The sequence below is a fragment of the Choloepus didactylus genome, chromosome 21, assembly GCF_015220235.1.
Source record: "Choloepus didactylus isolate mChoDid1 chromosome 21, mChoDid1.pri, whole genome shotgun sequence".
Taxonomy (NCBI): domain Eukaryota; kingdom Metazoa; phylum Chordata; class Mammalia; order Pilosa; family Megalonychidae; genus Choloepus; species Choloepus didactylus.
The window spans coordinates 19,783,030-19,808,390 of NC_051327.1; the positions used below are offsets into that span (position 1 = coordinate 19,783,030).

Consider the following 25,361-nt stretch of genomic DNA (forward strand, 5'->3'; position numbering starts at 1 on the left):
AGGAAGGTGGTAATATTACCACCCTGCTTACAGCTGAGGAAACTAAGGAGCAGGAGGAGAAATAACTTGCCCAGGATCATGTGGGAACTGGGAGAGCCAGGCTTGGCTGGGGACTAACTAGTTCTAGACTAGCTTGTGTGCTCAGTCACAGCTTATAAGCTGCCTCAGACAGAGTTTCAGTAACCAAAGCCTCAATGCCTTGCTTGGTAACTAGAATGCCAGTTTTATTACTTTTTAGGGAAAGATAGTCCTACGTTGAGAATGGAGATTGAGCAGTTTCCTTTCTTCAGTAGGGAAATCTACCCAGAACACTAAAGTCAGAAATTGTGCTTAATTAAAAATGGAATTCAAGCATGAGGAGGAAGGTGTTTCAAAGGTTTATTTTAAATCAGTACATGTTAGAAGTTGATCTCTCTGTCCCACTATTTCTCACCTCTTGGGTTCTTTGCCTCAAAAGATCTATTGCCTATTTATTAAAGTATTTATAAAAGTATCTGGGTCCAAAAACAGTTCTGGATTAATCCAAGCTCTGCTGTCACATCAGCTTGAATGTCAATGTTTTACCGAATTCCAGTAGGCTCATTGCATCAGTTTGGGTCCTTTGAGGAAGAAATGGCAAGATGCAATAGAAGTGTGTGTGATTTTTTTGAGAAATGCCGTGCAGAGCCCGAGTAGGCAGAGTGGGAGTCAGTCGTGGATGCAGCTCTGCTGCCTATGAAAGGGGAGGGCAGAGTCTAGGGCTCAGTGCAGCCCTGCAAAGTCTTGGCCAGGGCATTGGGGGGGGTTCAGTGCAGAGACTGCCTGTGACAGTGTTGGGGGAAAGGGCTGAGCCCCCCTTGCCATGCCAGGGCATCCTGGGATGCACATGGCCCCGGTGTGGATGCTGCGGTTGTTCCCAAGGGATAGTCCCACTCTTGAAGGGACAGCTGAGCAAGACAGCCCCCAGCTGCCACAGGCAGGCTTTCATTCTTCATTTTAATACCTGCTGCAACTTTAAACCTTAATTTTTTTCTTTATCATAATATCCCTACTTCTCCCTGTACCCACTTACTCCCCCACAATCACATTCCTGTTTATAGAATCCCAGTGGACTAGACCATGTCCTGATTGGATCAAATTGGCTCCAGGGTTTTATTTTGTTCTGTTTTGACCTTGGCATTTTGGATCTTTTAACCTTGTTCCTTTTCCAGCTGTGCTGATAGATCCCCTGGCTCAACTTTTGCAGTTGGAGACTCTTCCTGGGGCTGGGGAAATGTTGGGAAATCATTTAGAGTTTTATTTCTAAGCTAGCCTGAGAAACCAACCAGAAGAACAAATAACCTGAACATATGTCCACCTTTGGGGCAGAGCATCCTAAGTTCTCTTCCTTTAGCAGTTCCAAAGAGCAGGAATTGGGAAGGATGCCCCCAGAAATCACCTGAGGCATTGAGCCCTGGGTGGGTGGAGGGAGTGCAGAAAGGACCTCTGGAACCGGGCACTTTTCCTAAAAGGGGGGCTCCTATTTAGAATGTGGCAAATATTAGAGGAGCTTTCAAAGACTTTTGGTAAGTGCACAGGGTCCCTTGTCTGGCACGGTCAGCCACTGGAGATTGTTCAGGAAGAAGAGATGCCGCTCCCTTGTGGAGTGGACCACCTCGCTGGAGAGCCACCCCAGGCATACACAAGACTTTTCACCTTAACCCAGGATAGCAGACAAGCACATCTGCCCGCATGACCTCTCCCAAGCCTCATTCATTCATTCATTCATTAGTGCTTTAGCAGTTAGTACCATGCTGGCTGCTCAGGCTTTTGGGTGATTTGCGTTGACCAATGACACTATCACTCAGTGGGAGGTGAAGCCTCCACTGTTAAGTTGGAGAAATGACTGGGCAGGATGAAGCCAGCTTGTGAAGGGTCTTTAGTATTCATCTCAACTTCAGAGAGGGAAGTGGCACGATCTTCTATGTGCTTTCAGAGAGATTGAGGGTGATTGGAAAGGAGTGAGCCTCAGGATGACTCTGCAGTACTTGACTGAGGGATAGTGAGACAGGAGCAGTCTGGGTGGAAAAGGGGTGCCAGATTTAGGGCATAATTGGCTGTATGGGATGAAAGGGGGCCAGGAAGCAATGGTTGTAGTTTGGGTGGTTGGGATTGAGATGGGGAAACAAGCCAGGAGGAAGGTGAGGAGCAGGAAGAGAATGGGAGATTTTTGTTTATTTTCTGTGGGGATTGGGTGGGGTGGAGGGAGATTGTGTGGAATTTGGACTTGTGATTTCTGGGGTGTCTTTAGAACATCCGGGAGCAGAGGCTGGGGGGACAGATGAGAAAAAGGAGTGGGACTCTGAGGTCTAGGATACTGGAGTAGATGAGATCATTCGGAGAGGCAGGGACATGAGAGAAGGGTGCTGAAGCTGGAAAATGGAAAAAGAAGTCAAGTGTCCCCTCCACCCACCTAAATTGCTTTAAGGTTGCTTAAAATCTGGGGCAACATATAGCTCCATCACTGTACTGAAGAGAGCCACCTACAGATAAGAGTGAGACAGACTGAGTGAGGCTGCGGAGAATGGAGCTCAGGACTACAACGGGAAGAAACACCAAAGTCAATGACCTTTCCCCAGAAAGGCTCTGCTAAGAAGGTCTGAAACCTCCTTTCTTCTTGGGGCTTGATTTGCAGATCAGAAATCTAGTCTAGCCAGCAGACTCTTGGCAATAGTGTGTGAGCTGACCTCATAATTATAGAAGGGAACAGACAAAGATAGCTAAGAGAAAAGTCCTCTTCCATCCTTTGTCAGGGCTCCCTGCCAACCCCACAGGTTCCTAAAGGTACTGGGAGAATGCCCTGAGGCCCTTAGCAAGATTACATGGTGCTCTCTCTTGGCCACAATTCGCAACTGCAACTGAGCCTGCAGCCTAAGGCAGAACAGCCAAGAGGGCAGCCCAGAATGGAGATCTCCACTGAAGGGCCATCCCCAATCCAACCTCAGAATCCACAGGCTAAATTAGAAACCTAGGCTTCAGGTTTCTGTTCAGCAGAGTTCAGCAGCCACAGTGTGACATCAGGGTTACAGATGGGCAGTTCCAGAAGGGGCAAAGAATAGGTGCAAAAATGAAGAACTGAATAAGAAACATTGAACTCCCCGGTCAGATTTGGAAGGTAAACTTAGAATGATGTGCAGGTCCAAGGGCATCCCAGAGACAGAATGGAGGCAGTACTTATTTTGAAAATATTTAAGCATCACCATAATGTTTCCACTCTTCCTTTGAGCTATCATTGTACATATAGTGTTTGCCAATGAGGCAGCTCTACTTTGAAGAAATGTAGTCTGTCCAGGTGATTCCTGGGCAGCCTTACAGATTAGAAGAAATGTTATTTTTCATTCCTTTCTTAACTTATCTACTAAAGTATTTATTGGCCTCCTACTAGACATTCAAACTCTCTGGGGTGGGTCAGGGAGAGGAAAATTCTTAAACAGATTATATCAACACAATGGTAGAACTATCTACCGGATATTACCATGAAACCTTTGTGACCTTTCACAGTTTAAGCAGCCTATGGAGACTTGGGTTTTTCATTTGTAGAATAGGAATACTTATTACTAGTAGAAAAGATTCTGTTTTGGGCTTCTAACCTTTTTTTACTGCCTCCCGCTTCACCTGGCCCTGTCTTGCTTTCAGGCAAGGCTCCTTGCAGAAGCTTGAGCATTTATCGCAATATAAAATGCAGGAATACCTCAAATTGCGAAATCTGCCTTGTGGCAGGCTATATTAGTTAGCACATAGCATCAACTGTTGTAATTGAGACTCCAAGTAAGTCTCAGAGGCTTAAGCAAGATAGAGGTTTATTTCTTTCACATTTATAAGGTCTGGATTGGCAGTTCTGGGCTGGTTTGGCAGTTCCGCTTTCTGCTCCTCTTTCCATCTCATGGTCTGAGACGGAGCCAGGCGTTGCATCCACATCCCTGGAGGAGGGTGGAGGAAGGAGGACTCACCCCTTCCTTTTAAGGGTCTGACCTGGAAATAGTATCCATCCCTTCTGCTCACATCCCAATGGCCAGAACTTACTCACTTGGCCATACCTAGCCAAAAGGAGGCTGGGAAATGTAGTCTTTATTCAGGGAAACCATAGATCCATTAAAATTGGTGGTCTTATTACCTTGAGAGAAAAGGGGGAGAATGGTCATTGGTGACAGTGAGCCCAAGGGCAGCTTCTCCTGAATCCTGGTAGGGTAAATGTGGAATGAGGGGCTTTTCAGTGTTTCTCTTTCTTTGCATCAGTTCATAGACTGCCTGGGTCCTGGAGACCTTGTCCAGGAAAGAGCTGTTCAAATAGCTTCTGGGATTGTTGACCACTGAAGGTCCTTCTTCCTTTTCCATGGGGGATGAGGAGGGAGGAGAACCTATGTACCCCACACATTGCTCAAAAGTGCACCTTGTCCCCGGGCAGCTGTGCCCTATTTGTCTGGCCCCGGGAGTCCCTCCTGGCTCTTGTTGACATGCCTGGGGCTTGGGAGGCACAGTCTCAGAGAGCCCCACCATGTTTGGGGGATGGAGAGAGAATGAAGCAACTCTGCCAGAAATTCTGTGGCAGGATCCAGGCATTGGTATTTTTTAAAAAGCTGGTGGGGAATTCTCATATACAACCAGGGATGGAAACAACAGAGCCTTCCTCAGCTCCTCCTGTCCCTTGGTGCTCCTAGGGTCCAGGAATAGAAGCAAAGGAGGAAAAGTCTTCGATGACAGAGAAAGATCCAGAAACTGAGGACTTGGCTGTTTGGGGAGGTGACAGGAAATGGTTAAGGCCCGCCTATGAAGCTGTAGATGCTCTCCCCTCTTTTGAGACTTGGCTGGGACAGCACAAGGTGGGCTGGGCATTAGCCCCTTCCCCCTACTCACTGCCACCCAAGACAGCTGATACTCCCGGGAGAATTTGAAACAGCGTGCTCAAGGGCAGACATTTAGGATTCCCACAGTGCGAGTCCCACCTCCCCAGTGTAGAAGTCGGACTCAAATTCCCAGCTGGAGTGTGGGCATGTACCTTGGCTCTGTGATCATGTGTGTCCACATGAGATTTCAGTTCAGAAGGGAGCAAGATGAGTGAACAGACCCTGGGCAGAGCCTTGCACTGTGCAGATGGGGCTCTGACAGAGGTCCTCGGCATCAGGGGCAGCGGTGGCAGCACCAGGCAAGGTCCTGAGGCAGCAGGCGCTGGTACCAGTGGCAAGAGCCATGCCTGACAAGTGAATGAGTGTCTCTCACCTCTTTCTGAACAGCACAAGTGACCTTAGAAAGCTGTCAGTCTGTTCACCATTGCCCCCATCCCACTGCTGCCACTTTATATATTATAGACCAGTATTTTAGTCCCTCTTCCTTTTTAAACCCTCAAATGAGAAAGTATTATTGCTGTTTTATACAACTGAGCAGTTGTTAACAATTTCATTACTTTGGGGGATTATTTTTATTCTTCCTGGAGTATATCCTTAAGAAGTTCCTTTAAAAATATTTGAAATTCATGTAATATAAAAAGACTAATTTCCGTAAAACATAAATAGCTCCTGCCAATCAATAAGAGAACCAAATCAATAGGAATATGGGCAAAGAACATGTATAAACATTTCCCAGGAAAGGAAATACAAATGATTCCTAACTATTTGAAAAAATTCTCAGACTTACTCATATTAAGACACATGTAAATTATAACAATGCTGTGATACCATTTTCCACACACTTCATGGTCAATGATCAAACAGTTTGATAACACAGCATATGAGCAAGGGTGTGAGAGTGTGGGGACTTTGCTGGTGGCAGTGTAAATCAGTAATCCCCTCTGGGGTCAATTTGACATATATCATTTGACCCAAGAGCACTGTGTTAATTATTATATTGATATTTGGTAATGAGATTATCATATCTGTATTTTTATATTATTATATCTTGATATCTGGTAGGAAAGCCCTTCCCACTCCCACTTTATTTCCATTTGTTTCCTTAACTGTAAAACTGGGATAATATTAGGGTTTACCTCATAAGGTGAGGAGTAAATGAATTAATACAGTAGTTTTGAACAGTCCCTAGCTTAAAAAGCCCTTCTTTATCTGACTAACAATGACAATGATAATAATTACTATGGCTCACAATTGTTGAATGTTTACTCTTAGGTGGCTCTAAAGAGTGTTACCTGACTGAATCCTCATCACAGAGTCTGGGGTGAGTCCTAGTATTCCTCTATTTTACAGAAAAGAAAACTGAGCAGAGAGAGATGACACATTATAAGTGCAGAGCTTCCAGCCAAACCCATCAAATCTTACAGCAGAGTCCTCTTGCCTAACTAGTAACCCATATTAATTCGTATATACACATTTTCTGTATCCTTCTTCCTTTTTATTGGTTAATATTATATTAAGAATTTATTCCCCTATCTAAAGACAAATTGTTCTCAAGAAGGATAGAACAATTATTTCAGAAAGCAACTTAGTAATATGTATCAAGAAGCTTTAAAAAAGTGCAGGTGTGAAGATATTTGTTACAGCAGTATTTAAGCCATCAAAACCTGGAAACCAAAGAAACGTTCAACATAGAGAAATGTTTTTGTTAAGTTATGGAACATAAATTCAATGGAGTATTATTCCTGGAGAAAGAGTGCTTCCACAGAATATGCGGTAACCCAGGGAAATAATTAAGATGTAAATTGCACTGGTGAAATTGTATATATGTTTTTAAAGTCAATTATAGAAGAAACAAAAATGTTGAAAATGATTATGTTCAAGTGATGGCATGTTGTCAAGGCTTTCTTCCTTCTATTTTTCTTTATTATGCAAATTTTCCTTAATTAACGTGCAATCTTTTATAACACATTTTAATTTTAAACTATGTATTCAGTAGTGCGGTTTGGTGAATAACTTCATACTTACATAGCCCCAAAAAGTACTTTTTAAATACTTTTCATTTCCTCTTTTTTTTTTTTAATCTTCATTTTATTGAGATATATTCACATACCACGCAGTCATACAAAACAAATCGTACTTTCGATTGTTTTCGATTGTTTACAGTACCATCACCCAAATCAATCCCTGGCACCTTCATTAGCACACACACAAAAATAACAAGAATAATAATTAGAGTGAAAAAGAGCAATTGAAGTAAAAAAGAACACTGGGTACCTTTGTCTGTTTGTTTCCTTCCCCTATTTTTCTACTCATCCATCCATAAACTAGACAAAGTGGAGTGTGGTCCTTATGGCTTTCCCAATCCCATTGTCACCCCTCATAAGCTACATTTTTATACAACTGTCTTCGAGATTCATGGGTTCTGGGTTGTAGTTTGATAGTTTCAGATATCCACCACCAGCTACCCCAATTCTTTAGAACCTAAAAAGGGTTGTCTAAAGTGTGCGTAAGAGTGCCCACCAGAGTGACCTCTCGGCTCCTTTTGGAATCTCTCTGCCACTGAAGCTTATTTCATTTCCTTTCACATCCCCCTTTTGGTCAAGAAGATGTTCTCCGTCCCACGATGCCGGGTCTACATTCCTCCCCGGGAGTCATATTCCACGTTGCCAGGGAGATTCACTCCCCTGGGTGTCTGATCCCACGTAGCGGGGAGGGCAGTGATTTCACCTTTCAAGTTGGCTTAGCTAGAGAGACTCATTTCCTCTTTATATAGGAGTCTGAATGAGTCTGATTTCTGGGAAAGAACAAGTACGATGGAAAAAATACATGTAATCAGAAATTTCTTCTTTTATTTCTGTTTTTTAATATATATATTTTTTTGTCAGAGGAGTTCATAGGTTTACAGAAAAATCATGCCAAAAATACAGCGTCCCCATATATGCCTCCCCTGTTATTACTATTAGTGTGGTATTTTTGTTATAATTGATAAAAGAATGATATTATAATTGTGCTATTAACTGTAGTCCATGGTTTACATTAGAGTTCATGGTTTACATTGTACAGTCCTATGTTTCATGTTTTTTTTTTTTTTCAATATTTATTCAAGAGACATATGTAGAACCTAAAATTTCCTCTTTGGAAAATTCCCTTGGAAAAGTTTACGTAATGTGGAGTGGTAATGGTAGAACAACTTTGTGGAACTGGTTCCACAGTTTTCTTTTTTCTCACAACCCCACAGTTTGATACCAGTGACGTTCTCTGTCAGGAATTGATTGAGAACAAGAAACAGAACCCAGACCAGGTGGCGAGAGCAAACAGGGATGTGTATTTAATGGACACGGGAGATCTTACACTACCCAGGAAAGGAAGGATTCCCTTAGGGGAATGGGACCCAGAAATTGCAAAGCATTTAGCAGCCAAGAAAGACTCCCTTGCCGCTGTCCCACCTCTGTCTGTGTGTCCGTCTTTGTCTGGGCCTGCAGGATCTATCTCAGGTTTCTACTATGCACCTATTCCTTTCTTCTCCCTCTGGGCACACCAGCCTCAACCCCTGCCCAGACATGGGGCAGACACACATCCAGCTTACCCGGCTTGCCTCTCTTCCCTGCTTGTGCACCTGGCAGAGACAGCAGCATTGTTGGTCCCACATCCCGAGTCCCGAATAGAGAATTGGTTTGGCCCATTGGGTGAAGGGGTCCACCCACCTGGCCCTATCCACTGCCTGAGGAATGGGTCTTGCAATCTACCCCTGTTCACGGGGGCTGGGCACGTGGTCTCCAGGGAGGCACAAGAGTGGTTGGTTGGGCAGAGGGGCTAGAGTGGCTAATGGTGGCTCTTGGTAACTGGGGCAGGGGTGTGGCTGGAGGGAAAAGACACACCTAGGAGGTTCCCCCAGGCCCCTGTACCTTCTCCCCAGGCCCAGGAGCACAAGCTCTAAAAGGGTAAAGGAGGACAGAGCCCACTGACCCCAAACATGGTCTTTAGCAAGTGGATTTCTCAGAAGGGCAGGACAGGATGCTGGTTACACTACCAGGGTAGGGGTTTCTAAGGCATAGAAAGACCAAAGGCATGTTGACCCCATACAGATGGTACTGCACCCCCAGGGTTGCCCCCCAAGGGCCAGTTGAACCCCCAGCTGTGCCACATAGGCCCAGAGAAGCCTATGGCTTCTGACAGCATCTCTCCTTCTCTATTCTTTGAGGACCAGGGCCTCCTCCTCCTCCTTTGCCTTTCCTGGTTCTTCCCAGTGCCAGACCACATTGATATAGAGTAAATGCCAAGTAGAGGGCACTGGGCACGGCCACCAGGATGACTTAGAAGGCCAAGAAGTGCAGCAGGGAGAGTGGATGGATGGCATTGAAGCAGACAGCCTTGCAACCCGGCTGCTGGGTGTTACACTCAAATTCACTCTGCTCATTGCCATGGATCCTGGGCCCCCTGGCAGCCAGCAGCATGATGTAATCCCAGGAGCCGGAGATTCTGGGCAGAGAGTCAGCTCTCCTCAGCCAAACCCGCCACACATCCTGTTATTGGGCAGAGGAAACAGGTTATCACAAGCGACTGATGTAACTTCAGTGGATCCTGGGCTGTGGGGATTATTTGGCTTGAGTCCTATCAGGAACCCTCCTTCTCCTTCCAGTATACAATGGGGTATTGGCTTTTGATCCCAAGAAAAAACTGCAGAAAAGACTGCCTCTCTATGCTATGAGGCTTCTCACATTTCTCTCAAGCTATCCAGGTCACCTTCCCTTAGGGTTACCTACAGGGGACAGGTGGTAGGAGGCACCCACCTTGCTGACTGGCCAGACAGGTGTGGCCCCATTCAAGGATGAGTCAAGAGAAAAAATAAGCCCTCTGTAGAATGTGACTGTGACATTAAAAATAGCATTCAATGGCCTGGAAACTGGGAGAAAGCTTATCTCTGAAAACATTTTTGTAAAAACAACAGCAACAAAAAAAAAGGCGAAAATTTTGGAAGACATCTGCTTAATGCCTGTAAGTGCAATTGGCTATATCATCTATTTCATATGTATAGGAACCATAAAAGAAATTCAGACTCAGATGCAGGCAGATATGAACAGGTAGTCTGGATGAAATTTATAAATAGGAAGGAAATCCAGAATGTAAGAATGGAAGTTAGATCCATCTTGGGAAGAGTAAAGAACATGGAAGAAAGTCAAATAGTCAACTCAAGGGAAGGAGAGATAAAATTAAGAAACTACTCCCAGGGCCCCCTCTATCCACCTGGTCCTGGGCTCCCTCCTCCCTGCTCTCTGCTCCTGTCACTCACCTGGAGGCTTGAGCAGGGGCTTCAGTCCACAGGTGGAAGGGCCGAGAAAGGAGTCCTCACACTAGAGTGCACCAGAATCCTGGCTCTTCCCCACGGCTTGCCTCCTGCCACCACCACTTCCTCCTCTTTGCCTTTTCATTCTGGGAAGCTTAGTCAGAAGAAAGAAGCATGGTAGCTGTAGGCAACCGAGCTGCTTATGAATGCAGCAGAATCATGGTGTCCTGAGAAAGGGATGGGCTGGAGAGTTAACTCTTGGAGTCTGCACAGGGACAGGGAGGGTGCCAGGGAAAGATAGCTGGTAGGAGAGCTTTGGCAGTGTTAGGTCTCAGAGCCCAGGACCTGGATGGAGCCTGGCCAGTGTGACGGCCTCTAGTTACCTGCCTAACCTTCCAGCCTTTGCTTCTGAACATCCTGTGTCCTTCTTTAGTCCTCTTCCAGCTACCATGTTCTCTCTTCATCATTTCTGAGCAGAACTTCTAGAGAAATGATCAGTACTGGCTATTGCCAATTCTTAAGTCACCATCATTTTTCAAGCTACTGCAAGTTGGCTTCCTTTGGTTTCCTGGTCCCCACCTCACCCCTGACCCCAAGCAACATCTGGGCAGAGAGGAGACCTGGGTGGGAGGCGCCTTTGAGCTGAGGCAGGAGGATATGGAGAGCCTCTTACTCAGGTTTCTGAAGAGGAGAGGTGAATATTAGGCTAAAGGTGGGTCATTGGTTGCAAAGAATAACCTATCTAAACCAGGACACCAGAGGCTCATGAACTCTGAGGAGAATGTCCATTCATTCTTAGGTATTTTATTCTTTTTAAGTCTATGTGAATGTGTTACTTAGTTCTTTAATATTTTCTGTTTACTGTTGACATATAGGAAATCTACAGATTTTTCTTTATTTGCTTACCATCCACATTTCTGAACTCTCTTGTGTAGCTAGTGAATTTGCCATTGGTGTTCTTGGGCTTTCTAATTAGGAAACTATATCATGTGCTAATAAGTGTTATTAATTTCATTATTTTCAATATTTGAGCTTCTCATTCTCCCTTGTATTAAGGAATTAACTAGAATTTTGGAAATAATATTGAAGAACAGTGAAATAGGCATTCGGTTTTATTCCTAACGCTAATGGGAAGGCTGTAATGTGTCCCTGTAAGTATGGTAGTTGCTTTTTGACCTTGTATCTATACTTTCCCAGGTGTAAGAGGCACTGTTGGTTTGCCTATCAAGAAAACATTTTTCTCCTCACTATTTTTTTTTTTCCTACAAAGCCCCCTCTGATGTATTCAGGAATTGAGAGAAAACTGTTGATCTCAAGAAAGAGGTATGTATGTAGCTAGTGAGATGAAAAGGGAAGTTGGTGGTGTGGGGATTGGGGGATGTTTTGGGGGGAGATTTCCTTCTATAGTAAACTGTTGGCGTTGTCTTACCCTCCCACCCTCTCCTTGCTTCTAGGCTTTGGACACAATTTGTGAGGACATGATACTAAGTGCTGCAACCATTTTGTGACCAGTAGGGGCCCCCCCACAAAATCATAGAGAAACCGGCCCAGAGCTGGTCAGGAACCACATGAGAAAAACCACCTACGAATGTTTAAGCCATCTTTAGTCAGGCCCACCATCCCTTGCAGCTGAAAAGCTTTCCTGATGGACACTTTTTGTCAAGGAAGCATTCTTCTGTCACCAGTTTTCTGAGCTGTGCCTTAAGTAGGCACTGCAAGTTGAAGTACAAAGCCAAATATGGGCCCTTAAAACAGAGCAGGTGAGAGCTAGGAGTATTGGGTGAGAAATGCAGAAATGGAGCAACAACATCATGGCAAAGGGGAGGCTAGTCCCAAGGTGGGAATTATGTTTTCATCCAGTATGATTTGTAGATCAGAGCTTTTTAGAGGTTCATAGAGAAGCAGAAGATCCCCATTTACAAAATTGTGGGAGCCCTCAGGAATGCCCTCGGGAGGGAGCTTCCGTCATTACTTTCTGTGCCACATTTAACCAGGATTCAGTGCATGTTCATGACGCCCAGATGAGAATCTCTGGTCAAGACCTTTTCTTGAGCTCCAGACACAAATGTAGTCACGTTACTTCTTGCTTAAAACCTCAAAGTTTCCCACATTCCTTGGATAAACTATGAATGACTCATCTATCCCCATAAATTCCCAATGGTCTACTTCTCCAGCTCATCTCTTGCACGTCCCCCCACTGCCCTTCCCTAACCCATGAAAACAATCTCAGTTCCCCCAGTGCCCAAGCCCTCTTTGCCTAGCTAACTTCTTCCCTTCCTTTTCCCTAATTCTAGACTCTGAAGCTATTCCTGCTTTATGCTCCCTCAGTTTCCTAAATTCCCCTACCAAGTGATTGATCATATTTTATGGCATTTTATGGCTGCTGGTTCTTCATTTGGTTGTATCCCATCACAGTAGATGTTTTTGGCTTCCTAAACTCCTTTCTCTCTTTCTTCTGGAGAGTGATTCTCCCTCTTTGTGAAGAGTTTCAGGAGGACTGCCAGGCGCTCCACCCGTCATGGAGTGAGCGCAGGGCCCACCCCAGGCTGGTCCACCTCTCCTGGGACTGTGCAGGTGGAGCTGAGCAACCGTGAGGAGCAACAAATGACCAACCGACTGACTGACCGAGGCTGGAGCCCGTTTCTCTGAGCGGCATTGAGGTAAGGAGAGTGCCGATCCTCTCCTGCTGATGCACCCCCCACGCTGCCCTGGTTTCTGCCCCTCAGAGAGTTTTTCCTTTGAATCTGTGACCCACTAAACATTTTCCAATAAAGTCTGTTTTTGGAACAAATGTTTTTTAAAAACATCATTAGTTGCCATTTGCAATCTAAACTCCTTACTGAGGCCTCCAGGGCTGTACATGACCTGTTCTGGCTCCTGCCTACCTTTTCAAGGTTATCTCTTATCACACTTGTCCTGTTCTAGATGCTCCAGCCCCACTCAGTCTTTTGAACACACCCAAGATTGTTCCTGTCCCAGGGACATTTGCCCTGCCTTCTGTCCAGAATGCTCTCTCCCAGATCGTCCCATGAGGGCATTGTTTAGATTGGAACTCAAATGTCATCTCCTTAGAAAGGACTTTTTTCACCTGCTTGTTCAATCACTTTTGGCCTCATCACCCCTCTTTTATTTTTCATAGTACATTCTTCATTTACTTACATATTTATGGCCTTCATCCCTCCTCTAGAAAATAAATTATTTGAAACCAAGAATTTTTTTTTCTTTCTCATTCACAGCAATATCCACCAGTGCTTAGAACAATAATCAGGCCCATGGTAGGTGCTCATTCAATATTTGTTGAATGTATGAAAGAAGGAAGAAGGGGGATCACTAGTGTTAGACGCTGCTGAGAGGCTGAGTGGGATGAGGATAGAAGGAGGTTTGTTGGCTTTGATAACCTGGAGCCCATGTCAATAGATGAAGGCAATTTAAGTTACACTGGGGCGGTTAAAGAGGTAAAAGCAGATGGTGAAGTGGAGACGGTGGCTGTGGACAACTCTTTTGTTGAGTTTGGCTGTGAAGCAAAAAAAAAAAAAAAAAAAAAAAAAGAATGGAGATGGCGTGATAGCTGGAGGGGAAAATGGTGTCATGGGAGGTTTGGTTTGGGTTAGTTTTAAAGTGGGAGAGACTAAAACATGTTCATATTCTGGTGATGAAGGACAGGAACAGAATACCCAGAAGAAGGAGGTCCTTGATTAGGAGAGAGAGGATCAGGTCCAGGATGGGAAGTGGAGGGGTTGTTGAGGAAGGGGAGTCTGCTGGCAGCCAAGTGGAGGGAAGAGTTCGGTGTGTATGTCAGTGTGTTTATAGTTTTGGAGGTGGGAATACGCGAGATTCTAGCCTGATGTATCCAGGTTTCTCGATGCAGTATCAGCGTCCCTCCTTCCTACCACATTGACTCATCTACTCTTCTGTATTTGGGTTCAAAATTTTGCTCGACCTAAGCTCCTTGTAGACGAATATTAGATTTACCGTGATCTAGTGCATTTCCTAGAACATATTCTATATGCAGAAGATACAGAACATTTAACTCTGAGTTTCTAAGTGTGTGTAATCTCCATAATAAAAAATTATGTGATTTTTGGGAAAATTCTATTGTCACTGCTCAGTAAGTGATTTTATGTGGGAAACTAGAGGGTGAGAGTCTTATGAAGATGTGGGGGTTCTGGACCCATCACATTTTGCCTCTTTGGCCAGAGGCAAGTGATTCTGAGCTCTTGTTTTATGGCTAGTTCTGGGTTCCGGATGATATCAATTAATCTCAAAGACAGTTGCCAAATTTGCAAATGCAATTAATTTAAAACCATTTTCATTTAGAAACGAAAATGAGCCACACATCCCTTTACAGTAGGAGATGGGAACATGAGATCTTAGGAAGCTAGACTAATAAAGATGGAGTATTACAGTAGCAGAGATATTGGATATGATAGCTTCAGCATTTATATTCCAGTTATACCATCACAGTTATCTCTACTTTGGGGTGATGGGCTTTCTGCAGGGAGTCTGTCACCCACCCTCTAATCCACTGTACTCATTAATATCTAGCTGATATTCCTGAATCACAGTTCTGATCATGTCATTCTCCTGTCAAAATCATCAGCTGTTACCCTCAGAATAAAGAACAAACACCCCAGCATGGACTCAAAATTCTCCTCAGTTTGAACCCATGCCACCTTCATGACCTTATTTATTATTGTGTGAAATGATCTACCTCTTTCATTTCCCTGTTATATCAACACCAACCTCAGTGCCGTGTCACTGGGAGATGTTCAATAAATATTTGCTGAATGAATGAATGAATGAATGAATGAATGGATTGGCCACAACTCTGAAACAGGGCAATGGGAAAACTCTGAATTGGAATTTAGGAATTGGCAAATATGGTTTCTATGCCCTCCCTACTTTTTCTCTCCCTCTGTCCTTCCTTGTGTTTCTTTACTTTTTTTTCTCTCTTTCTTTTCTTAGGAGAGGAACAAGTAAGAGACTAGATGATTGTGTGGCCTGATAGGAAAACCCAACATGCTTGGATACCATGAAGATTGGCTTCACTCAAATGCCACCTCTTCTTTGTCACCTTCCCTGATATGTCAATATGAACGAAATCTCAGCAGTGAAGAGTACATGTTGGAGGTGGTGATCAGGAAAGGGGTTGTGGGAGGAGGTGGGATTGGAGCTGGACCTTGAACCGTGGATATTGCTTCAATAAACAGAAGTGGGGTGAACTCTGTGCAGGAAAGGGCTGCATCTGCCTTGTTCTGCTGGGTCTCCTGGCCTTATTAGGGTAGTGAGCATAAAGTAAACAGTATAAAATTTTTGAATGAATCATATATAAATGAGCAAAGACAATGGGAAAAAAAACCACTTAATATGTCTGATGAACATAAGGTCCACTTGCCAGGAACAGAGAGTGCTAGTGGGAAATGAGAGCACACATGGAGGGCTCAGCCAAGCTGATGACAGCCTTGAAGCGGGGAAGGGAAGTCCTGGTTAGTGCTGCCTGTGTAACTGAGTGCACTCCACCTATCTGGTGTGGCTGGTGGGCCATTCGCTGAGGAGTCCTTCAGGGAGAGACAAGGTGGTACTGAGGAACTGGGGAAGTGTTAAAGGAGGAGATAATTTTGTGGCAATGAGGCTCTACCAGAGTGGGGCATCCTCAAATTGCACTTGAAGTTGGTCCTGCCTATGGGAGAATCTCGGTTCCCGCAGTGCAGGCAGGAGGTGAGCATGGAAAGACCCACATTTGGTTCTCTTGGACCCTTTCTCCTCCCTGGATTGAGGCAGGGTAGGGCCCATGGCCTAGCCCCCCAGTCACATCACCTCCCTGGTGACCTTGCTCACTGCCATCGCTTCAGAACTTGTCAGGAACGATCTTCCTACCTCTTCTTGGCCAGTTCCTGGGCCTTCACAGCTGCACTGACTGAAGTTCCTGCAGGAAGCTTTCTCTGGAAATCTGAGTGGCTTTGTGTCCCACCCCGCCTTTCTCACACCTGACCTGGCTTCAGGATTTCTGTGGGTTCCTCGCCCCCCTCAGCTCTGCCCCACCTCTCCTGTCCCAGGTGGAGCTGCATCTCACCTCCTAGCCTGCCTTAGCCATGGCCTGTCAACACTGGCTTTTATCGACATGACTTTTGAGTTCCTTATTGATCTGAAATTTTATCATGTTAAATGTCACCTATTTGTTCAAAGTGTCATAATATGAAGTTTTGAAATAGCCATTGCTCTGTTTTTACCTTGTAACTATTTGGTTTTACTTCCCTGGAGCATTCTCAGCGTTCACAGAGGAATTGTTATTAAAAAATTGTTTTTTGTTTTTACCCAGAAGAAGGGAATATGAATTTCAGGTAGACCAAAGAAAATATGTCTCAGTTTTTCAAATTGGATGCAAAGTTTCAGAAGCAAAGATTTAACCTTCAAATTTCAGCTTACAAGAAGGATAAAATGGTCAGCTCAGAATTCTGAAGGCTGGGAATGATTTCCTTAAGGAACTCGGCTTGGAACACTGACTTTAGGGTGCTCTGGAGTAGGAAAGATGAAGACAGGATGTAGAGGAAGTTCTTGTCACCCAAGGAGGAAAAAAACAGTCATAGGTGGTTAAGGCTTAGGGTGAGTGGAGTGAAAAGGCCGATGCATGGGTTCTGCTCTGCCTTTGGGTTTTATTCTGTGAGTGGTGCGGTGACTCAGGTAAAAAATGGATTTGGAGGAAGTCCAGGAACTGTAGGGCCAATTCTTGCTTCCTGAGAATAAACATTCCTGAGGAGACCAAAGCCTCTGAAATAAGCCAGGTTGTTGTGTGGCCCTGAGGCCAACGTACTGTGGGAAAGGATGAGGAGCTGGGCCAGGGAACCAAGGAGCGCTGAGGAACTGAGGTTGGGTTGTATTAGAGAAGTCACAAAGATCTAGAACTTCATGGGTAGAGGGACCAGAGCCACGTCTGTGGACACCAGCAGTGGACACCTGAACCATGCCAGTCTTCAGGGGTCCCTCATCTCAAGATGGCCCGAGAACACTGCTTCCCTTGGCCACACCGAGGACCCAAAGACAGATCATCTACACCCGGACATCATTTGGGAAGGACGAGGGTGAGAGACAAAACCTTGTCAAGGGGAGAAAATGGAAATGTGAGAAGTTATTTGTTGGAGAGTGTTAAAAATGGAAGAGAGGGAAGATATAATTAACAGGCAAGACTCTGTGTTTTCAACCTCTTTTCTTGGAGGCCCAAGAAAACCTGAGTTCAGTGAAAGGAAATGAAGACAGGAACTTTTCTTTTGCACAGCTGAGTTGTAGGGTATAAAATTGGACCTGAGTGCAGTCATATTTGTATCTTGAGTGTCATTCCTGGAGGGGGAATTGCTAGATCTTCACACTGACCTTTGTTTGAAGGCATTTTTATTCTGAGAATTTCAGATGGTCAAATGTTTTGGGGGACAGGACAAATGAACAGATCTAATCACATTTTACAGTGTTGCAGAGTTTAAAAACACCTTTCTAAATCGTGTGCTAGGCAAGGTAATTATTGTTAACTTGATTTTACAGATTAGACGATGGAAGCTGTGGGAGTTCAGCGATTTGGCAGCAAGGGGCAGCTCAGAGCTGGGCACTCACGTCTTCTGTTTCCAAAGCTGCAGCCTGTCCCCTCACACTGCCTGCCCGGACCTCACTGATGATGTTGATGGCGATTTCTAGAGTTTGTCTTTCTCATGTCAGGCAGTAGGGTGGCTACTGGGGCTGAGTCCTCGACTGACTTTAACCCTGAGGTTTCTTTGCCTTGTTCAATGCCACAGTGAGGGGCTGGGCCAGGCTGCTGTGCTCCACGTGGCAGAGGTAGGGGACTGTGTGTTGGGTTGGGACTTCCGCCATCGCCAGTGTCTGGTAAGTGCCGTCTCCACTGGGAAGAACATCTCCCAGTGAATCCCACTCCTGAGCTTCACTGCCTCGAGTCCAGCTCAGAGTGATCTCTTCTGGGTAGAAGGCGTAGACCAGGCACTTGAGTATCGTTTTTTCTGGGTTCACATGACTAGTGAACAATACCAAGGGAGGATCTGTGAAGGGAGAGATTGTGGATAGTGAGGGATTCAGGTGGCCTTCTCCCCACTTGCCTCTCTTCCCATCCCTCTCTCCTTGGATATCAGTGATCTGCACAGAATTAGTTCTGAGCTCTGTCTTTGCTTCCTCCAAGGAAGCTTTTTGAAGAACGGGGAAGGCTGAGGGGTTCCCTGAGCCTTCCCTGCTGGATCAGGGAATGTTTGTGGCTGCTCATTGTCATGCCCCTCCCCCTACCCATCTGTAGACTTCTGATGGCTACAAGTTGTAGAAGCTCCCACAGACTTTTCTATTTGTTTCCCAAACCTCTGAGTAGGTTTTGATGCTCCCTTTCTTCTGTCTGAGCCCAGCCTGTGAGTTCTACTTGAGGCTTTCCGTCGGCCTCTTACCTTCTCCATCCCTCAGCTCTCATCCTCTTTACTTCTTAAATCAAAGTCTCAATTTGCATCAACCAATCCTGCTCACACTTGCTCCTTTTCATTTTTCCATGACGGACATAGTACATACCTGCCTTCCCTCCATAGCCCAGCCAGGGACATACAATTGTGGAGGGGAACGACTATGGGATTGGCAATCTGAAATATGGAATTCGGGTCCCAGTTGTGCCACTTTTGAACAGTGTTACCTGTCTTCTCTGAACCCCAGTTCCAAATCTGTAAATTGGGTAGCATTTAGGGAAGTTCTCCCGTTCAGTCAGTGGCTTTCTGGGCTCACCCTCCCAGATGTGATGCATGTACATTTTGAACCCCACGTCTTGTCCTCCCAGTGAAGGAATGACTCCTAGGAGCTGAAGCTGAAGGGAATAAGGGATTTCTCAGAATGGACTACAGCAGTGTGAGTTGTTTCCCTGAGCTCAGATAGTGACCACCTTGGTCTTTCTCAGCCCAGTGTTGGGGAGCTGGATGTAGGAAGCAGGGGGTACCTTTTCGGTCCAGGAGAGAACCGCCGTGCTTCAGGTACCTCCGCAGCATACTGGGGCATTCCTCCTCCAGGTAGGCCTTGGCCCGCTGCGGATAGACCGCTTCTGCCTCCCATTTCTGCTTGGTGTTCACGGCGGCTGGGTCCAAGGGAACCCAGGCTGGCAGTTCTTTGTTGAATTCGATGAAGTCCTGTCCATCGTAGCCGTACCTCCAAAATGCTCCACTGAGTGTGTTATTCTGGAGCTCACAGCCGAACATTCCCTGGAAGGTGTGAGACCCTGCATCCTCCCCTGGCCCCACAGGAAGTGATCAGCCTGACAGCGGCTTGTTTCCCCACCCAGTTTGCAACCCCTTCGGGGGAAAGGATTTTTTTTTTTTTATCTTCATTTTATTGAGATATATTCACATACCACGCAGTCATACAAAACAAATCATACATTCGATTGTTCACAGTACCATTACATAGTTGTACATTCATCACCTAAATCAATCCTTGACACCTTCATTAGCACACACACAAAAATAACAAGAATAATAATTAAAGTGAAAAAGAGCAATTAAAGTAAAAAAGAACACTGGGTGCCTTTGTCTGTTTGTTTGTTTCTTTCCTTCCCCTATTTTTCTACTCATCCATCCATAAACTAGACAAAGTGGAGTATGGTCCTTATGGCTTTCCCAATCCCATTGTCACCCCTCATAAGCTACATTTTTATACAATTGTCTTTGAGATTCATGGGTTCTGGGTTGTAGTTTGATAGTTTCAGGTATCCACCACCAGCTACCCCAATTCTTTGGAACCTAAAAAGGGTTGTCTAAAGTGTGTGTAAGAGTGCCCACCAGAGTGACCTCTTGGCTCCTTTTGGAATCTCTCTGCGGAGGAAAGGATTTTGAAATCCAAGCATGTCATCTTTTTATCTTGGCTATTGACAGAAAGGAAAAACTCTGGTTTGGTGTTTTTTTGAAATATCTTCCTTCCAGCCAGGAATTTAAGAGATCTGTAAACTCTGGAGAGACTTCCATCCCTTCTGCCTCATCTCATTGAATGAAGCTTATTTGTTGGAATATACTATGAGTTCTTAGGAATGCAACCCAACCAGAATGAAGGGCATTTCCAAGTTAAATAGAAATTAGTTTTGATTTTCTATAGTTTTTGGGAATGTCTTCTATTCTGGCAATTCTGTGTTGTTACTGTCTTTATCCCAAATCTCTAAAGCTCCACCTCCCTTACCCCTTTGTACCACCTCTCAGAGATTGACCCTGGTGGGGCCAGGGGTCACAAGTTGTTCATTTTGGTTCTGGAAAAGTAGATGTTTTCCGAAAGCCAATATGTAGTATTAGCCCAGCTCCCAGACTCAGGCTATCTGGGCTCAAATCCCAGATCTCCCTCAGCTCCACCCTTGCTTGTTGCATGCACTTGAGCCATTAACCCCTCCATACTTCAGTTGTTCCTTTCTGAAATGGGAAAGACAATAGTATCTATTGGAGATGGGGATTGTGAGCATGAGTGTGTAAATGTGTGATCCAGGCCCATAGTAAGTGCTCAGTAAACTCTGTGTACTACCATTGTGTAATACCCTACTGTCTTCTCTTTATGCCTTTCCCCTCTATTCATAATTACTCCCATCAACATTTCTATTCCAGCCAGTCAAAATTTCTTCCAGGGTCTGCCCCAGCCATTTTCCTTATCAGGGCCTCCCTTTCCACATCCTTATGATTTCTGCCTGACTCTTGCCTCCTTTTGGAAACCTTATCTCATCGGGATACAAATTCCATGTAGTTTCTTGGGCAGTTTTGTACTCAGAAGCCCAGCTTTTAAAACCCTCCCTGTAATGATTTCACATCAGCTCCTCACCAGGCCTGAGGTTGGCTGCCCTGGGGTGCGGGTGGTGGCGACCGGCAGTGTGGTTCAAGAGAAAGTGTGCCTGCCTGCCTGGAGGACACCCAGACTCCTGGCTCTGCTTGGCTCTGCCCCCAGCAAGTTCCCCCTGAAGGAGAGATGACTTCTTCTGTACCTGTCCCTCACACGCAGGAGCATCGTCCTGATTCCACGTGACTCTACCAGCCTGTGGCTTTGAATCTGACAGAGACGGCTTTGATTTGTGCTAGGTGTTTCTCTCTATTCATTCAACAAACTTCTGTGCAGAAAGTATTATTGGCTCCAAACTGTCCTGAGCCATGGGTGGGTGGGTGGGGGACGGGGATCTCTAGATAGACTCTACCAACCCACATGGAATTTACACAGATGAGTTGCATTTAGTTTCATTCTCATGAAAGCTCTGGGAGGCAGCCTGAATGCTCCAATTTTTGCACATGCAGTTCAGCAATCAACTTGTTCACAGTCAAACAGTGAGCACCTTGAGTCGACCTGATTTGAACTCAGGTCTGAATAAAGCAGGCTAGAACCGGGAGAAAGGGGAGAGGAAATACCTTGAGCAAGGATGGTTAATCAAGGTCAGGGGGGCCTGTACTGTGCAGATACCCTGCCTGGGGCTACCCACCTACACAGAGCACCAGGCGGCAGGAGACCTGCCCAAATGCACTGTCCACCACCAGGCCCCGCCCTGGAGGGGAGTGAGGGTAGGAGGAAGAGCTCGGAACTAGTAAGGGGGTGGGGGGAGTGGGTAGAGCTAAGCGATGAAAGCAGATTGCCCCAATGCTGCGGGGCCTCTAACCCCTCACGTCTTTCTTGGCGAGGTGCCCTCACGTTCCGCTCACCTGCTTACTCTGTGCTGTGCCGTGCCCTTGGATTCTTCCTTGCAGCATGGACAATAACCTATAACCCTGAATCCGGCAACATGAAGACTCGAAGGCAGGAGCACTTTCCACCCAACTTTCCTGGACAGTGGTGAGCCTCACACCTTCTACTTTTGGAGCCACCCCAGAAAAGTGGGGAGTGGAGCCAAGATGTCAGAATGGGCCTGACTCTGAAAGTACTTCCTGTGGGGGTTGAGGTGGAATGAGGGAGGGGAGATGATGGGGAAGGAGAAGAGCAGAAGTGTTGTGGGGTGGGGGGAAATACAGGAACGCCTGCGGATGTTGGCTTGCATCTGCTGTTCATCCTTTAGGTGGGAACTGCTTTCCTCCTGCCGACCCCTTTCCCTCACAATCGTGGGGCGGTCTCTGGAGCGAGGACCAGCCACCCCTCAGTCCCTCAGTGCACTGACCTCTGTCCTTGTAGTAGTCAATGATGTCATTCAGGGTCACCATGAAGATTTCCTCTCTGGCCTCCTGAAGCTGGCTCTCCTTCTTCCAGTCCTCCATTCCTTCCACCTGGCTCCAGGGGCCCAGGGGCTCGGCCTTCCTGCCTTTGCTATCGTAGTGGAAGAAGGGCTGGTCGTTGAGGTGCGCGGTGGCCTGAAACCTGGGGGAGCCTTCAGTGGGCCTGGACAGCCCAGTGTAGCGAAAGGTCAGAGAGTAAGACCCTGCGAAGGAGGAGAGGACTTTGGGGTATGGAGTCGGCCAGGAGAGTCCCACCAGGGGCAGCAGAGGCCTAACAAGGAAGACCCGGTCACTGGGGCCTCTTCCTCTCCTGCTGTCCCTCCCCTGCTGTCAGCCTCCTGCCACCAGAGGCTCACTGGAGAGAAAGGCTGTATTTTTATTCAGGGGGACATTTCAGAGACCTGTCTGCGTCTGCTCTGCATTATTTCCTCTTCTTGGCACATAGGAAGATATTTCTCAGCCTCCTTGTAGGTACATTAGGACCCGGTAACATAGTAATGTTTTCCCACTTTCCAATATCCCCCAAGTCTTGCAAGTTGTAAGCAATTCTGCACATACCCGCATGTACTCTCTTAGCCCTGTGCCTTTGTTGTCTTTCCCCAGGTTAACTTTGTGGGAAGTTGTGTCCCGAGAGACAAACATTAATGAACAGTTAACTTTGTCAGCAGTCATTGTGTGCAGTTGCTTAATTCGTGCCTTCTTCATCCATCCCCACCATAAAGCCCTGCCTTCCCCTCTGATCAATGCAGACCGCCATAGCAAGGAATTGCTCAATCTCCTCCTGCCACCAAGGATGAAGACCCCATATGAGCCCCCAGTAAACGCTCCATCTTACTCGCCAGGCTGGACTTGTCCGAGTCATTCCTTGGTCCGTCATACCCCTCGCAGATCAGAGGAAGGCGGACTCATACTCAGCCCCTCGCCTCACTCGGAACAGTGGAACAGACCCTGTGACTGAGTTTTGGTGAAAGGGATCGTGAGTGGAAGTGATGTCCTTGTGTGGGTCCAAGGCCTGGAGGAGCTGACTTTCCCCGTCTGTCTTGCTTGACTTTGAGTGATGACCAAAGGCCGCAGGAGGAGACAGCCCAGATCCCCAAGTCACCCTGGAGGAGAGGAAAGGTGCCCGATCTGCACTGGACTTCACATGAGGGAGAAAGAGATGTCTGTTGAGTGAAGTTGCTAAGAGCTTTATGTGTTACTGGAGCATCTTCTGGTCTAAGCTGAGAAATACAGATAGTTGGAAGGTGCAGGATGAGAATATACTAGAAAACCAAGGAAATGACCCAGACAGGCTATGCATAGGGCAAGACAGTGATGGATCTCGGAATTCCCAGGGCCAGATCTTGAATTTGGTAGGAGATGGCGGGTGGGTGTGGGCTGTTTCCTCTCATCCGTAATTAACTCCCGATGGGACTCACGTGGTGCCAACAGGGATTATTGTGGTTGGGGTCAGAGGGCAGATTCTTAGTTCAAGTACTGAAATTATTTTTGCTATTTAGTTTCAAATTGAAGTTGTTATAAAACTAACAAAATGCACATTCAGACAGTTTGTAACTATAACCCATTTTACCCTTGCACAGAGTTTACAGATCAATAGCTTCCAATTATTCTTCTTGAAAATCTCTGCCATAAACAGCCTCATTCCCTGTCCTGGAATTGACCCTGGGTTTCCCCAGCTGCAGCTGCCTCCTCTTCTGGTCACTCACCTGCAGGCCCACTGCAGACCTGTGGGGCTGTGGGGCCAGGACATGTGTTTCCTTCTAGCACCATCTCTCCAGCTAGGCAGCCTTCACATCTGCCCCCTGGGATCACTCTAGGTCCCACAGAATTGCCCAGTGCATGTGAGTATTGGAAGGAGGAAGGGACGAGACTAGGAGACCCTCTGCTTTGTGCTTCCTGCCCTGTCTTGGCTGTAACACCCCACGCGGGTCATTTCACCTCACCAGTCCTTCTTTATTATTTGTTTCCTTCTTCTAATGTATAAACTAAGGGTTTTAGAGCACCGATTCTTTAAAGTCTTATTTTGCTTGAGTTCAAATGCTCCCTGAATGGTTCTAGAAGTGTGTGAGCTAAGTTAGTTGACAGCCTCAGATATGCATTACTACAATAATTACGGATTCCAAGCTGCGTGGGGTTTGCTGCAACCCGTCTAGCCTGTTCTTTACCTTCCTGCCCAAACTTCCCCAGTACCCATCCCTATTTCCCCACTTACGGCCTTGGTTGTCCTGGGGGGCTGTGGAACCCAAGAGGAGGGTCCAGCACAGCAGGACAGGCACCAGTGTCCCCATCGTGCCTGCCCGGAAGGTGCTGGGCTTCTCTGGGTCTTGGAGCTCAGAGCAGATGACTGGGAGCTGGAGCCAGGTGTAGTTACAGGATTGGCTGGGCTTAGAGCCCAGCCCAGGGGAGGAGAATCTAAAGGTCAATGAGTGTGACAGGATGGGCCTTGCACCTGACAGTGAGAAAAAAGAAAAACACCCAACCAAGGGGCGTGTTGGCAAGTCCCCCAAGCCAGGCTGGGCAGGGCTCATGATCAGTGCGTCTATAGGCAGGAGAATTAGAATAGGAGGTGCACCTCAGGGGACATATGGGGCTCAGCTTTCCTCCGAGTGTACTGCAACCTCTTTCTCCCCATCACAATTAATCATTGTTTTCCAAACAGATGGGAAGCTGCCTGAGTTTAAGCAAAGCAAGGCAGCCACAGATGGAGAAGGTCTTTTCCCTCCTATGATTTAGGTAAAATCTCCAGAGAGTGACCAGATGACTCTGGTACCCTTAAGTTCCACAGAGTAAAGCCTTCCCTGCAAGGGCATCTTGTCTGGGCTTCACGAGACTGGATGGCAGCAGAGTGATTGCTTCCCCAGCCAAGGGGATGTCCCGCTTCCCCTCCCAATGCATGCATGTCCTCGTGGTGTGCTGCAAGTCTGGACCCGACACCTGGTTCCATAGTTTCTTTTTTTTCGCAACCCTACAGCTTTATACCAGTGACGTCTGTTAACTGGGAACAAGAAGGAGAGCCCAGTGAAGGTGGGGAGAGCA

The 25,361-nt window shown here is 46.3% G+C and overlaps 1 protein-coding gene, 1 long non-coding RNA gene and 1 pseudogene across 2 annotated transcripts; 1 reads left to right on the top strand and 2 right to left on the bottom strand.

Annotated features, from left to right (window-relative positions):
• Window positions 1-687: 687 nt before the first annotated feature.
• LOC119517173 lies at window positions 688-9,316 on the bottom strand (annotated as a pseudogene).
• A 2,193-nt stretch (window positions 9,317-11,509) lies between these two features.
• On the top strand, window positions 11,510-16,132 carry LOC119517858. Its single transcript, XR_005213644.1, has 3 exons — window positions 11,510-12,806; window positions 13,383-13,421; window positions 15,112-16,132. It is a non-coding gene; the product is annotated as an uncharacterized LOC119517858 (long non-coding RNA).
• Window positions 16,133-17,515: 1,383 nt separating this feature from the next.
• On the bottom strand, window positions 17,516-24,695 carry AZGP1 (alpha-2-glycoprotein 1, zinc-binding). Its single transcript, XM_037814897.1, has 4 exons — window positions 24,538-24,695; window positions 22,271-22,528; window positions 19,109-19,396; window positions 17,516-18,185 (listed from the first exon to the last, which is right to left on the bottom strand). Exons 1-4 carry the CDS (start codon window positions 24,611-24,613, stop codon window positions 17,890-17,892), a joined length of 918 nt encoding a protein of 305 aa, XP_037670825.1. The 5' UTR covers window positions 24,614-24,695; the 3' UTR covers window positions 17,516-17,889.
• Between the last annotated feature and the right edge of the window lie 666 nt (window positions 24,696-25,361).

Bases quoted from the DNA above. Each gene is read 5' to 3' on its own strand.
- AZGP1 (XM_037814897.1), bottom strand. From the start codon at position 24,613: ATGGGGACACTGGTGCCTGTCCTGCTGTGCTGGACCCTCCTCTTGGGT. The intron at 19,397-22,270 runs GTCAGTGCACTG...CTGTGGGGCCAG, and splicing joins TGACTACTACAAGGACAGAG to GGGAGGATGCAGGGTCTCAC. The intron at 18,186-19,108 runs GTACCCCCTGCT...CTCCCTTCACAG, and splicing joins TTCTCTCCTGGACCGAAAAG to ATCCTCCCTTGGTATTGTTC.